The 15,954-nt window shown below is 45.2% G+C and overlaps 3 protein-coding genes across 3 annotated transcripts in view; 1 reads left to right on the top strand and 2 right to left on the bottom strand.

Moving 5' to 3' along the window:
* Window positions 1–1,599: 1,599 nt before the first annotated feature.
* LOC311043410 (sperm flagellar protein 2-like) lies at window positions 1,600–7,267 on the bottom strand. The gene is made up of 8 exons (XM_084054646.1): window positions 7,201–7,267; window positions 6,892–6,998; window positions 6,289–6,471; window positions 5,916–6,008; window positions 3,481–3,651; window positions 2,804–2,986; window positions 2,238–2,360; window positions 1,600–1,735 (listed from the first exon to the last, which is right to left on the bottom strand). Exons 1-8 carry the CDS (start codon window positions 7,211–7,213, stop codon window positions 1,670–1,672), a joined length of 939 nt encoding a protein of 312 aa, XP_083910772.1. The 5' UTR covers window positions 7,214–7,267; the 3' UTR covers window positions 1,600–1,669.
* On the top strand, window positions 4,146–4,688 carry LOC311043411 (lactoylglutathione lyase-like; the record flags this gene model as incomplete). Its single annotated transcript, XM_084054647.1, has 1 exon — window positions 4,146–4,688. The coding sequence occupies one exon, from the start codon at window positions 4,146–4,148 to the stop codon at window positions 4,686–4,688; it is 543 nt and encodes a 180-aa protein (XP_083910773.1).
* The window catches only part of spef2 (sperm flagellar 2), a gene marked incomplete at both ends in the record, with an annotated part of 53,218 nt that continues 44,502 nt past the window's right edge, over window positions 7,239–15,954 (bottom strand). Inside the window, 5 exons of the mRNA XM_084055446.1 lie at window positions 7,239–7,243; window positions 7,294–7,357; window positions 7,783–7,855; window positions 8,371–8,509; window positions 8,644–8,769. Of these exons, the coding sequence (XP_083911572.1) occupies window positions 7,239–7,243; window positions 7,294–7,357; window positions 7,783–7,855; window positions 8,371–8,509; window positions 8,644–8,769 (407 nt within the window). The remainder of the gene's footprint in view (window positions 7,244–7,293; window positions 7,358–7,782; window positions 7,856–8,370; window positions 8,510–8,643; window positions 8,770–15,954) is intronic.

Raw genomic sequence — 15,954 nt, 5'->3', positions numbered from 1 at the left:
TCATTTAAACCAAAATGTATCAAGCATATCATCACATACTGTAACATTATATCAGGGTCCCTAGCCGAGACAATCATGGTCACTTCAGAGCATTCACAGACAAACAGACACACACAGGCATGTAAATAAGTGTTTTATATTCTACAGAAAAGAAGCCTTGAACCTTGCCAATCATTTGAAATGGGGGCCCGTGGCCTAATGAAAGTCTTCTGGGGGTCAGTGTCACGAAAATGTTTGAAAACCCATGGTCTGGTACACAAACTGTAGTGTAAGAGATCCCACACAGGCAAGTTAGCATATCGTTGCTATCGGGCACAAACTAGCTATCTCCATTTGTCAACGTTTAATATTCTTTTATAAATCAGTGCTACCGAACACCATTTACATCTGTGTGTGGGTTTTTACAAATATTGAACCAATGAAAAGTATTAAAAAGCGCTTCTGAATAAACTCCACTGGATCCTCAAACTGTCGGTCAAACCACCTAACTCCAACTTGTGGAGATAGTTGTTTTGCCCATCATTGATTAGAATGACCAAGTCAAACGAAAAAAACGAAAAACATATCGCCACATTAATGTTCAAAAACCTCCTAACTCCACTTGAGATGTATTTGGGTAAAGTGATGATAATATAAGGACACATTCAAGTATCTGACAATGTATAAAGTCACTATACTGTACCAACTTTGATGAGGCATTGTGTTTTTTAAAAACATGTTTCTTTTTTTTCATTTCCTGAAAAGTTAATATTTTGGACATAGCTGGTTTCTCCCCGACAGCAGAGATATAGACAATATAGCTGGTTTGCAGTTAATATAATGCTTGATAGGAATGCTGCATCCTCTTCAAGGATGTGTGAATGATTTCGTGTTCACAGTGTTAGGACAGGTGCAACCAACACCACAACAGTTCATGCCTGTAATCGATGGCCAATGTCAAACAATATTATACAGTAGCTAGTGGAATATTTGTAGAATGTACCATTTTCACATCGCTTGCAATTTGTTAGTACATCTTTGCTATCCATTCTTAATTTAGGAGATCACAACACTGAACTACATTTGGGAAGCGGCAAAGCTGAAAGCTTATAATTCCACTTGTATCTTCTTCCAGTCAGTGCCCATTTCAAGTTAATTGGGTAGACAGGCAGCAAGTCACAGCTGAACAGACTAGTTGGCATAACAAATGTGCGATGAATGGAGCGCAATAGGGTTTTGGGTGGGCTGGTGGGCTGTTGCTGGCAAGTCAGGCTTGACATGTAGGTTAGGCTGGACAAAGAGCTCATTGTAGCCGAACCAACGTTTGGTTGAGTCAGAGAGGTCATTAGAAAAACAAGTCAGTGAGAAAGACTGCTCGAGTGTATCAGAGAGAAAGACAGAGCAGATGGGGTCAGTGCTGTCATCACTGGCATTGTTGGCACAATAATCAAGCCAGGTCAGTCCTCATCAATCAGACAGAATACAATAAAGGGTGAGTCAATTAGATGGCTTTAATTATCAGTTACCAACTTTGTAAAAATGCATTTGTCCAGATGTATTCATATCATGCAAATTATAAGCTATGAAAATGACCTTTGCTTTCCAGAGCAGGCTGACACTGTAATATGCTCTATGAATGTGTTTTTAATTCATGCATTTCTGAGCATATTAATAATGTTCCAGTTACTATTCAGGAAGCTGTGGAGCTCTGAGTTTCTTCTTCACTCTGAGTAACTCGTAATACTCTGTGTATATCCTGTGAGGAGGGGGTGAGGGAGATGGAGACAGGGGGGTGAGAGGCAGGAAGAGAAAGAGGAAGGGGGAAAGGGAGAGAGAGAGAGAGAGAGAGAGAGAGAGGGGGGGGGGAGAGGAAATACTTTAGGATGCAATTTAATTTATTACAATGTAATAAATATTTCCTTCTATATTATGAACTTAATTTTTTTTAACATGAACATGAATATGAAAACCATGTAACCTGTTATCTGTGGTTTTTCATTTACAATATCAGTACTTTGTGTGCACTCATTTCCCAATATAGAGGTAAATGAAATACCCTACAATAATAATATATTTTAACTACTTTGAACCTGGCTTTATTTTGGCCATGTAATCATACTACAAGCTCAAAACATGTCATGATGTGACCTTGTGGATCTGCTATTTTCACCTTGAAAACAGCTGCGCCTTGATATTTTGACTTGTCCATTGGTATGCACAAAAAGTTTGAAAAACACTACTATATACTATAAACATACTATGAGCTGGTAGCGTTGACAGCCCTCTATCAGATTTTGGGCTGAAGGATACTGGGAGAAGACTGAGAAGGGAACAGCGTCTTCTGGTGTGTAACCTAGCTCTCCAAATATGCCTGCCAACTCCTAGAGCAGAGACACAGAGAAAAATGTCACATAATAGCATCGATTTCCATATAGTAAATACAGTAGATCCAGATGCCTGTAGCTGAGCACTGAAAAATAAATACAGTAGCAGCTACCGATGACCACTTTATGTGTGTATATATATACATTATTTATTTATTTACTTACCAAGAAGAATCCACATCAATCAACAATTCAGTTTCCACATCAATGTATGTACCAGTTAGCTAAGAGCTTGTTTTCATCTTAACTCCCTGGGAACATATATAACACAAGAGGTGTTACAGTTATATAATAAATCTAGAGTTGCGGCTGCTACGTGGCCCTCAAACCTACGTCGCACCACCGATCCGAGAGGACAGTAAAATATAGGTTAAGATAATACTGGTTCTTATATAGTATAGTTTTCTTTATGTGTATATACATTATTTATTATATTGTACCTCAGTGTGCTCCTCTTGGCTCTTGGATCCCTGGTGGAAGGCAGAGTCTCCTGCTGCTTTGGGTCCATTCTGGCAGAGGACAGTGAGGAGGGCAGGGATGGATACACCACAGGGGGCCTCGCCTTCCTCTCCCTCTGGCTCCGGGGAGCCCAACTCTGTCACCTCCTCTATATTGGGTATAGACTAATTGTACAGGTGTGTAAACACCCATGCATACCCATTTGCGCACACACACGCACGCACACACACACACACACAAAGGGAAACACTCAACTTTATAGCACTGAAACATTTATATTCACTGGGTTGTGCAGTTACAAATTCTATTTTATTTAGGGCTGCAATTATCGATACTTTTCTTAGCGATTATTCAATCGACTTTTTCAATTAATCAAATAATCGAGAAGCGCATTGTTTTTGTATGTCAACAACTTGATTAACCAATTAAGTGTTATTTTATACTTCATTGCACAGCGGTGTCACAACGTGTCACATCGTAGTGCGTTGTGAGCTTGTAGATCGGCTATTTTCACTTATAATGACATGCCTCAAATAAGGATCGATTATTTCATTAAATCTTCAATTAACGGTAATTTTTATAATAAATTCAATGGATTAGTCAAATGAACTGTTGCAGCCCTAATTTTATTCCCATTGTGTATAATTCCATGAGGCACCTTGACAAGTTTGCTGGTGGAGGGGTGCTTTAGATGTTGTCCAAGCACCACACTGAGGGCTCTGATGAAGCCACTGGAGGGGTCTGGGTGGGCAGCCAGTTGTTGCAGCATGGACACATAGTCCAGACCAGGTGGACACATAGAATGGTTTGCAAACAACTGGAAGAGAAACTGAACGGAGGGCACACACACAATATAGAATATTGATTCTAATGTGGCAAGGTTATTTCAAATAACACATGTGCGATGCCAGGTTGTTACTGTTAAAGAGTTCAGCAAAAAAAACAAAAAAAAAGAACATGGTGATTTGTAGAAATATAATTTTTAAGGCATGGGTCTGCAAGAGGCTAGCTGTGTATGTGTGTGTCTCTGTCTTTGTGTCTGTATGTTCACAATCTCGCTAACCGATGGAGCGATAAGTGTCATACTTTGAATGCACACTGCCAGCAGGCTACAGAAGTACCTCCACTCATTTTCTTGCACATGTTTTATCCTAAAATACTTAACTTTAATGTTATAATGGAAGTCAATAGGGCTCTGATCAGGCTGAAACATTACCCAAATTTGGAGTCATACAGTATGTCATAGATGTGTCATAGATGACTGATATCAGACACTATTGTTGCCTTCTGACAGACACCATGCAGACGGCAATTTTGGTGGAAATGAGCGACCAGGGATTGACGGACGAGGCTGCGATCGCAGCCTGCAAAGACGGCAGCCCCCTTACGAAGGACTTCATGATGCAGCAGACCATGCTGAGAGTCAAGGACCCCATCAAATCACTGGACTTCTACACCCGAATCCTTGGCATGACGCTCTTACAGAAGTTTGACTTCCCATCCATGCGTTTCTCCCTGTTCTTCCTGGGCTATGAGGACAAGAAGGCGATTCCAACTGATGTGAAGGAGAAGACCGCCTGGATGTTCTCCAGAAGAGCAACCATTGAACTCACTCATAACTGGGGCTCAGCGGCGGACGAGAACCAGTATTATCACAATGGAAACTCAGATCCTCGTGGCTTTGGCCACATTGGAATCGCCGTCCCCGACGTTTACGATGCTTGCAAACTGTTTGAAGAACAAGGGGTCACGTTTGTCAAGAAGCCAGATGACGGTAAAATGAAAGGCCTGGCCTTCATTCAGGACCCCGATGGTTACTGGATCGAGATCCTGAGTCCCAACAACATGGTGTCTATTACTTCATAGAAACAAATGAAAAGCCACCACTGCCTATATCGCAGCAGCACACACTAAGGGCTAATTCATCATTTGTCCCACAACTATTGCTTGAACTGATTTCCGGCTGGAAAATGTGTTGCGAAGTGTTTTTGACAGTTGAAAATCAGTTATTTTGTCAAACATGAGCCTGTGGAACAGTTGTGCAGCACACCGAGGGAAGAGTCGAGTAATAACCAACCATGATCTGGTGTGGTTTGGACTCTATAGCACTGGTTCTCAACATGGCGTCCAGCTACCACCGGGGTCCAAGGGATCTCTAGAACTGGGAGTGTAAAGGTGGACCCGGGAGGACCCGGGAGGACCCGGGAGGACCCTTACGGGACGGTTTGGTTCAATTTCTGCTCTACCAGAGTTAAATTAATGCTGAGGATTATACAGTGTGGATTGGGGTCCCAGAGATAAAACATGGCATCAAATGGAGTCTGTGGCCTAATGCCTCTCAAGCTGGGGGTCCTCGAAATCAAAAAGGTTGAATCACTGCTCTATGGGACAATATGAGGCTTTCAGTGAATGTTTGAAGATGCCACCAAGTTGGAAGTGACAATTGAATGTTGTCTCGTCTTATTTTCAGTGACTATTGCTTTGAGCAACGCTAAAGATTATGATGATGACTATGATAATAAGGATTTATCGGGGCAGAAAAGTTGGTATCGTTTGGTCTTTTGTTTGTGGTCTGACCGGTGTCTGCTCTTCAAATCAAATATTACATTTCAGGCTCATACTAACTGCAGATGATGTAGTTAGTTGTCTCTGCAGAAGAATAGCAGCTATAGTGTGTTCCTGTTTGATGGCTTTGTTTTATTTCTTTTCATCTGCCTTCATGGCTAAACTTATGGCTGATGGCTGAACTTATTGGGATGCTACTGTGCAGTAAATATGAATGTCACTGATCAAATGACTGACGTCAAAGGCCGGCCACATGAAGTCCAAGATCCACATGAAGTCATGCTGTTATTGGACCCAGTCTGGTCTGTTTTTGCTGAATAATGTAATTCTGCATCCAGTCAACCATATCCACGATGCTGAAGAAGCTGTTTGCAAAGCTCTAAATGGATTGCTTGGCTCACACTCACATCCAAAATGTAATGGCTCTTTGGGGGTTCTTGGCATGGAAAAGCGTGTAGAGCTGCTATTTTTGGCAAGCAACACCGGCACACAACAAGGTATAAATCAGGTTTCAGGCACTGTAGTTACCTTGCGTAAGTTGTCCAGGCGGTCATAAGGCAGTGGCTCCGAGGGGTCTTCAGGGACAGGCTGGACACTTTCACTAGGGAACCATAACTCAGTCTGGTGAAAAAGAGGGGGAGAGACAGGACTATTTCATTAATCTGCTAGCAATGTACATGTGGTCTCTCTTTACCGGGTCATACAGGAATAGAAAAGTGATGATTAAATATAGTCTCAAGCTCATTTTCTTTTTTTTCTTTTTTTATTATTTTGTTTGGCACATTTTGCTTTATTAGATAATAGATTGTAGAGAGACAGGAAACCGTGGTCAGACAGAATGACAAGAGTCACGTGTGCATGTGCGCGTGCGTGTGCGTGTGCGTGTGGGTGCATGCGTAACCTGTAGATACTGTTCCTGGGTGATATATCCTGTGGCGTCAGTGTCTACTGCCTGAAAGCGTTGCAACACAGACAGCAGCTGTGTTAGGGAGGGCAATGGCCAGGGGAGGGCAGCACTGAGCAAGAACCGATGCCAGTTCAACAGCTCAGAGTCTCGAGACAGGAGTGAAACCATCTCCATCAGCTGAGGAGAGGAGAGGAGAGGTGTGTTCAGTAGGTGAGGGTATGCTGTACTATATTCCATATACTGTAGATGTAACCACAATCTACCCCCCCCCCCACACGCACGCACGCACGCGCGCGCGCGCGCACACACACACACACACACACACACACACACACACACACACACACACACACACACACACACACACACACACACACACACACACACACACACACACACACACACACTCAGATGGTCCAAGCAACCAGATAGCACAAACATAATTTTGCATTGAATCTCATTTGTGTTTTATGTTTAGGTTTTTGATTGATATTTTTATTGACAAAAATGCATAAACATATATTTGTGCATATCTGAAAAAGGATAAAACACAAAAAAGCTTGAGAGGACAGATGGCTGTATGTTACTGTTGTCAACCTGTGTTTCATCCATATTGATCCAGGGTTCAGGCAATGAACCACTGGCCATATTGAGAGAGATGATGTCCTGGAGCACAGAGGTGAACTCAGCACTGGACATCAGACCTGAGAGAGAGAGAGAGAGAGAGAGAGAGAGAGAGAGAGAGAGAGAGAGAGAGAGAGAGAGAGAGAGAGAGAGAGAGAGAGAGAGAGAGAGAGAGAGAGAGAGAGAGAGAGAGAGAGAGAGAGACTGTTGGGGTTATACTGCATTCAGATCTGAAACATGATTAACAAGACACAAATTTGACTATGTATGTACTGTACGCACCTGAGGGGGCCATGCTGTGTAGCTGTCTGTATAGCGCTCTAAGCTGATCCACGGTCAGTGTGGAGTGTGTGGGTTTCTCCAGAGGGTCTGGGCGAGGAGGAGGGGGGGAGTCAGCCACCACCCGCAGGTCTCCATTCAGATAGAAGTCAGTACATACCTGGAGGAAGAAAAGTGGAGACCATTGATTCTGAGCCTTTCTAATTGCAAGGAGCCCCAGTTTGATATGCATTAAGGCCAGTTCTCAACCTGTGGGACCCCCAGGGGGTCCCAACATGACTTTTTTGGGGGGTCCCCAGATGACGGTTAAGTGACAATTTAAGGACTTTTAAGACCTTTGTAATACCTCAAAAAGAAAGAAAAGAAAAAAGACCACTATACTGCATCAATAGTAATCAACAAAAAACTAAAGCTACTTTGAAAACTGGTCAAACATTGGCCAAATTGTCGAATAAGTGTGTGTGTGTGTGTGTGTGTGTGTGTGTGTGTGTGTGTGTGTGTGTGTGTGTGTGTGTGTGTGTGTGTGTGTGTGTGTGTGTGTAAATGTAAATATGTGTACAGTATATCATTAATAGCATTACATACCAACACCAGGTCGTTCTGAAGCTTAGTGCCTGACTCGATGTGATTGCGAACCACTTGTGCTATCTGGTCTATACTGTAGACAGAAGGATTGACAAGAACACATTAAATAGTCTACATCTAGTGACAAAACACTGGCATTGATGATGCACTGAGAGTTCTTTAACCAGATGAATCCTAGGGCCCCTAGTCTGGGGTGAACATTTGGAAACAATGATAGACCTACAAGCGTGCTTATAAATCGTTATTTTTGACGAAGAGATTTGGTGAAGTGGGGAAAAATAGCGGACTGGAATTCTTTACAGTCCAAATATTTAGCTATTCTCAAGAAACATAATTGTCAATAAATGAGGGTGCCCAAGCATGAACACTACAAATGCATTGCTGAAGCACAGAGGGCCGAATAACGAATAGTGATAGTAATCTATCGCACAACAGTGCTAAAAACACTGTACACATGTATGCAACACAGTATAAGTAGTGCAGTTCTAATACTCTTATTACCCCTCATGTTAACGTTACGAGTACACACACACACACACACATGCAGACATACACGCATGCATATACATGCACATCACACGCACACACCAGTTCATCTCCGCGAGATAGCGGGCAGCTAGCCCCTCCTCCATGCTGTTGAACTCCTGTTGGGCTCTCCTCTGCAGGGAACACACTGTCTTCAGAACACAGCCTCTCAGCAGCTCAATACGCAACTGGACTGCACGCTCTGCATAACACACACAAACACACATAACACACAAACACACACACATACACGTGTATGAATTAACATTATCACTGTCCCAGGGCCTTTGACCTGGCACCTGGCCAAGATAAAAAATAAACATAACAGTAAGTTACCTTCGTGCTCCATTGCAGCTGTGTACTCCGAGTGTATCTTGTTTCGAACTTCTCGCCTTTGAATCTCCTCGAGGCTCTCTTCAATGGCAGGAGGTGGGCTAGGGTCTGGGGGCGGGGTGGGAGGAGCTGGAGAATGGACGAAAACCAGGTGAGTGGTATATTCAAGAAAATTGCCATGCTAACTCAAAACAGACCGAAAGACACGATGCCAGCACTATTTAACACCAATGATTCCAAAAACAGAAGTTAGAGGAGGGGGACTCAATTCGACAATATAAGGATAAGGTACTGGCCTCCTAAGCCACGGATTATGGGTTCGAGTCCCATCTGCGGTGATTGATAGCAGAGTTATCTGTTATTACTGTTTCCCAAATGCCTTAGGAAGCCATAATACTACCTTATTGCTGACTCCATGCTGCTTCATGCAGCCATTTCACTGCGTTAACACTGACTCCATACTGCCTTATGCAGCCATAATAATGTGTTAGTACTGCCTCCATACTGCCTTGTACAGCCTTATTACTGACTTCCTAGTGCCTTACTTAGATACCTTCCGCCACTGCGTCTTTCTCCCTCTCTTTCACTGTCACCTCTGTTTTAGTGGTTTGTCCACATATGACTGAATGATCTCATTGTAGGAATGAACAAATGAACAGGCTGTGGTTACTGCGCTATTACTGACTCCCTACTGCCTTATGCAGCCTTATTACTGCCTTATTACTGACTCCATAATGCCTTATGCAGCCTTTTTACTGCCTTATTACCGACCCCCTATACTGCCTTAAGCAGCCTAATTACTGACTCCCTACTGCCTTATGCAGGCTTATTACTCCCTTATTACACCTGTTGCAGCCCCGGTGGCCCAATGGATAAGGCACTGGCCTCCTAAGCCAGGGATTGTGGGTTCGAGTCCCACCTGGGGTGATTGATAGCAGAGTGGCGCAGCGGAAGCGTGCTGGGCCCATAACCCAGAGGTCGATGGATCGAAACCATCCTCTGCTAACACAGTTTTAAACTAGAAAAGTACGTTCCTCGCTCCTCGCCCAGGCCGGGCTGTCCACCCAGTGATGTGTCAGTCGTAGGTGCAGCCATCAAGACTAGAGGAAGCTGTGGGGGAAACTGTTTGCATTTGTGGTGCCTCCAATGGGCTGACTTCAAAGTAGTTTTGGACGTGCGCTCTGTAGAGACCTTTGAACATGGTCCTTTGGTTAGTTTATTCTGCTCCCTTAATACTGACTCCCTACAAGACCTTATGCAGCCTTATTACTGACTCCCTACTGGCTTATGCAGTCTCAATACTAACTTATTGCTGACCAGGGATGCATTGGTCTTGGGACGCGGTAACACGCAGTACAACCCCTTTTTTGAGCAGGAGCATGCACATGCATTGATTTAAAACAACCCTTCATTCACACCTCAACAAAATTTACAAAGGCTCCCGACTGCCGGGTGTCACACCAGCATAAATTAACATAGGAATGAGCCTAGATAGACATCAATTGTCCATTATTTGACCTGTAGTGTAAGCGACGTGCGCGTGACGTCATTAAAATAGAGTCCCACCACTAACAAAATCACCAACACAGCACTGTTGCTGACTCCATACTGCTTCATGCAGCCATATTACTGTGTTATTACTGCCTCCGTACTGCCATATGGAGCCTTATTACTGACTTCCTACTGCCTTACTTAGATACTTTCCACCACTGCCTCTTTCTCTCTCTCTCTTTCACTGACACCTCTGCTTTAGTGGTTTGTCCACATATGACTGAATGATCTCATTGTAGGAATGAACAAATGAACCGTAAAATACAGGCTGTGGTGACCCCTTTCGGAGCCCCGGTGGCCTAATGGATAAGGCACTGGCCTCCTAAGCCAGGGATTATGGGTTCGAGTCCCATCTGGGGTGATTGATAGCAGAGTGGCGCAGCGGAAGCGTGCTGGGCCCATAACCCAGAGGTCGATGGATCGAAACCATCCTCTGCTAACACAGTTTTAAACTAGAAAAGTGTGCTCCTCAGAGAACAGATCTCTGCCAGGCCAGGCAGTCTACTCTAGTCTACCTAGTGATGTGTCAGTCGTGAGGAGCAGCATTCAGCACACGAGGAAGCTGTGGGGGAAACTCATTGCATTTGTGGTGCCCCCAATGGGCAGAAGTGAAAGCACTTTCGGATATGCGCTCTATAGAGACCCCTGAACATGGTCCTTTGGTGAATCATTTTTCTCCCTTAATTAATAGTGATTGCTGACTCCTTGCTGCTTCATGCAGCCATATTAATGCGTTATTACTGACTCCCTACTGCCTTATGCAGCATTATTGCTGCCTTATTACTGACTCCATAATGCCTTATGCAGCCTTTTTACTGCCTTATTACCGAACCCCTATACTGCCTTAAGCAGCCTTATTACAGACTCCGTACTGCCTTATGCAGCATTATTACTCCATTATTACACCTGTTGCAGCCCCGGTGGCCCAATGGATAAGGCACTGGCCTCCTAAGCCAGGGATTGTGGGTTCGAGTCCCACCTGGGGTGATTGATAGCAGAGTCGCGCAGCGGAAGCGTGCTGGGCCCATAACCCAGAGGTCGATGGATCGAAACCATCCTCTGCTAACACAGTTTTAAAATAGAAAAGTACGTTCCTCGCTGCTCGCCCAGGCCGGGCTGTCCACCCAGTGATGTGTCAGTCGTGGGGTTTAGCCATCAAGACTAGAGGAGGCTGTGGGGGAAACTGTTTGCATTTGTGGTGCCTCCAATGGGCTGACTTCAAAGTAGTTTTGGACGTGCGCTCTGTAGAGACCTTTGAACATGGTCCTTTGGTTAGTTTATTCTGCTCCCTTAATACTGACTCCCTACAAGACCTTATGCAGCCTTATTACTGACTCCCTACTGGCTTATGCAGTCTCAATACTAACTTATTGCTGACCAGGGATGCATTGGTCTTGGGACGCGGTAACACGCAGTACAACCCCTTTTTTGAGCAGGAGCACGCACATGCATTGATTTAAAACAACCCTTCATTCACACCTCAACAAAGTTTACAAAGGCTCCCGACTGCCGGGTGTCACACCAGCATAAATTAACATAGGAATGAGCCTAGATAGATATCAATTGTCCATTATTTGACCTGTAGTGTAGGTGTTAAGCGACGTGCGCGTGACGTCATTAAATTAGAGTCCCACCACTAACAAAATCACCAACACAACACTGTTGCTGACTCCATACTGCTTCATGCAGCCATATTACTGTGTTATTACTGCCTCCGTACTGCCATATGGAGCCTTATTACTGACTTCCTACTGCCTTACTTAGATACTTTCCACCACTGCCTCTTTCTCTCTCTCTTTCACTGACACCTCTGCTTTAGTGATTTGTCCACATATGACTGAATGATCTCATTGTAGGAATGAACAAATGAACAGCAAAATACAGGCTGTGGTGACCCCTTTCGGAGCCCCGGTGGCCTAATGGATAAGGCACTGGCCTCCTAAGCCAGGGATTATGGGTTCGAGTCCCATCTGGGGTGATTGATAGCAGAGTGGCGCAGCGGAAGCGTGCTGGGCCCATAACCCAGAGGTCGATGGATCGAAACCATCCTCTGCTAAAAGAGTTTTAAACTAGAAAAGTGTGCTCCTCAGAGAACAGATCTCTGCCAGGCCAGGCTGTCTACTCTAGTCTACCTAGTGATGTGTCAGTCGTGAGGAGCAGCCATCAGCACACGAGGAAGCTGTGGGGGAAACTCATTGCATTTGTGGTGCCCCCAATGGGCAGAAGTGAAAGCACTTTTGGACATGAGCTCTATAGAGACCCCTGAACATGGTCCTTTGGTGAATCATTTTTCTACCTTACTTAATAGTGACTTGCTGACTCCATGCTGCTTCATGCAGCCATATTAATGCGTTATTACCAGGGGTGCACATAACTTTTTAGGTCTGGTACGCAGAAGAGCACCTGGAGATGTGACTTGGTGCGCATGGTCCCGTTCCGTTTTGTCAACGGGGGGGTTTTCGCCGTTTTTTTTTCTCACGCTGTTAGGTAAAGCCCCCAAGGTTGGTGCCCTGTGCTGCTGCACTGATTTTATCCGCCAGATTGGGACGTTCACGGCATATTTTGCACCATTACGGTGCGTTCATCATCGGTGACGAGTGCCTCCAACAGCCGTTGCTGGCTGCGTGCACGCAGCGAGGCAATGCGAGGCGATGCGAGGCGACGCGAGTCATATCTCTACCCCTGTGCCTAATGGCTGTACATGGGGCCGACGGGTGCTTTAGAGTGTGTGAGTGTGGCTTCAGGAAGTATATTCCTAGCCTCGATCTCCAGGCTTTTATTTTTTAGTTTTGCTAAAAAATAAAAGCTTGGAAATTCCTGTCCCAGCTGTTGGTGCGCAAAAGCGCCTCGCGTCGCCTGATGTGGTGCGCATTTTTTATTTTGGGTGCGCATGCGCACCTGCGCACCAGTTATGTGCACCCCTGGTTATTACTGACTCCCTACTGCCTTATGCAGCCTTATTACTGCCTTATTACTGACTCCATAATGCCTTATGCAGCCTTTTTACTGCCTTATTACCGACCCCCTATACTGCCTTAAGCAGCCTTATCACTGACTCCCTACTGCCTTATGCAGCCTTATTACTCCCTTATTACACCTGTTGCAGCCCCGGTGGCCCAATGGATAAGGCACTGGCCTCCTAAGCCAGGGATTGTGGGTTCGAGTCCCACCTGGGGTGATTGATAGCAGAGAGGCGCTGCGGAAGCGTGCTGGGCCCATAACCCAGAGGTCGATGGATCGAAACCATCCTCTGCTAACACAGTTTTAAACTAGAAAAGTACGTTCCTCGCTCCTCGCCCAGGCCGGGCTGTCCACCCAGTGATGTGTCAGTCGTGGGGTGCAGCCATCAAGACTAGAGGAAGCTGTGGGGGAAACTGTTTGCATTTGTGGTGCCTCCAATGGGCTGACTTCAAAGTCGTTTTGGACGTGCGCTCTGTAGAGACCCTTGAACATGGTCCTTTGGTTAGTTTATTCTGCTCCCTTAATACTGACTCCCTACAAGACCTTATGCAGTCTTATTACTGACTCCCTACTGGCTTATGCAGTCTCAATACTAACTTATTGCTGACCAGGGATGCATTGGTCTTGGGACGCGGTAACACACCGTACAACCCCTTTTTTGAGCAGGAGCACGCACATGCATTGATTTAAATCAACCCTTCATTCACACCTCAACAACGTTTACAAAGGCTCCCGACTGCCGGGTGTCACACCAGCATAAATTAACATAGGAATGAGCCTAGATAGATATCAATTGTCCATTATTTGACCTGTAGTGTAGGTGTGAAGCGACGTGCACGTGATGTCATTAAAATAGAGTCCCACAACTAACAAAATCACCAACACAACACTGTTGCTGACTCCATACTGCTTCATGCAGCCATATTACTGTGTTATTACTGCCTCCGTACTGCCATATGGAGCCTTATTACTGACTTCCTACTGCCTTACTTAGATACTTTCCACCACTGCCTCTTTCTCTCTCTCTCTTTCACTGACACCTCTGCTTTAGTGGTTTGTCCACATATGACTGAATGATCTCATTGTAGGAATGAACAAATGAACCGTAAAATACAGGCTGTGGTGACCCCTTTCGGAGCCCCGGTGGCCTAATGGATAAGGCACTGGCCTCCTAAGCCAGGGATTATGGGTTCGAGTCCCATCTGGGGTGATTGATAGCAGAGTGGCGCAGCGGAAGCGTGCTGGGCCCATAACCCAGAGGTCGATGGATCGAAACCATCCTCTGCTAACACAGTTTTAAACTAGAAAAGTGTGCTCCTCAGAGAACAGATCTCTGCCAGGCCAGGCAGTCTACTCTAGTCTACCTAGTGATGTGTCAGTCGTGAGGAGCAGCATTCAGCACACGAGGAAGCTGTGGGGGAAACTCATTGCATTTGTGGTGCCCCCAATGGGCAGAAGTGAAAGCACTTTCGGATATGCGCTCTATAGAGACCCCTGAACATGATCCTTTGGTGAATCATTTTTCTCCCTTAATTAATAGTGATTGCTGACTCCTTGCTGCTTCATGCAGCCATATTAATGCGTTATTACTGACTCCCTACTGCCTTATGCAGCATTATTGCTGCCTTATTACTGACTCCATAATGCCTTATGCAGCCTTTTTACTGCCTTATTACCGAACCCCTATACTGCCTTAAGCAGCCTTATTACAGACTCCGTACTGCCTTATGCAGCATTATTACTCCATTATTACACCTGTTGCAGCCCCGGTGGCCCAATGGATAAGGCACTGGCCTCCTAAGCCAGGGATTGTGGGTTCGAGTCCCACCTGGGGTGATTGATAGCAGAGTCGCGCAGCGGAAGCGTGCTGGGCCCATAACCCAGAGGTCGATGGATCGAAACCATCCTCTGCTAACACAGTTTTAAAATAGAAAAGTACGTTCCTCGCTGCTCGCCCAGGCCGGGCTGTCCACCCAGTGATGTGTCAGTCGTGGGGTTTAGCCATCAAGACTAGAGGAGGCTGTGGGGGAAACTGTTTGCATTTGTGGTGCCTCCAATGGGCTGACTTCAAAGTCGTTTTGGACGTGCGCTCTGTAGAGACCTTTGAACATGGTCCTTTGGTTAGTTTATTCTGCTCCCTTAATACTGACTCCCTACAAGACCTTATGCAGCCTTATTACTGACTCCCTACTGGCTTATGCAGTCTCAATACTAACTTATTGCTGACCAGGGATGCATTGGTCTTGGGACGCGGTAACACGCAGTACAACCCCTTTTTTGAGCAGGAGCACGCACATGCATTGATTTAAAACAACCCTTCATTCACACCTCAACAAAGTTTACAAAGGCTCCCGACTGCCGGGTGTCACACCAGCATAAATTAACATAGGAATGAGCCTAGATAGATATCAATTGTCCATTATTTGACCTGTAGTGTAGGTGTTAAGCGACGTGCGCGTGACGTCATTAAATTAGAGTCCCACCACTAACAAAATCACCAACACAACACTGTTGCTGACTCCATACTGCTTCATGCAGCCATATTACTGTGTTATTACTGCCTCCGTACTGCCATATGGAGCCTTATTACTGACTTCCTACTGCCTTACTTAGATACTTTCCACCACTGCCTCTTTCTCTCTCTCTTTCACTGACACCTCTGCTTTAGTGATTTGTCCACATATGACTGAATGATCTCACTGTAGGAATGAACAAATGAACCGTAAAATAAAGGCTGTGGTGACCCCTTTCGGAGCCCCGGTGGCCTAATGGATAAGGCACTGGCCTCCTAAGCCAGGGATT

The sequence above is a fragment of the Gymnoscopelus microlampas genome, assembly GCF_963454915.1.
Source record: "Gymnoscopelus microlampas genome assembly, chromosome: 4".
Classification (NCBI taxonomy): domain Eukaryota; kingdom Metazoa; phylum Chordata; class Actinopteri; order Myctophiformes; family Myctophidae; genus Gymnoscopelus; species Gymnoscopelus microlampas.
The sequence above is the reverse complement of the archived record's forward strand: the minus strand, read 5'-3'. Positions and strand labels throughout refer to the sequence as shown.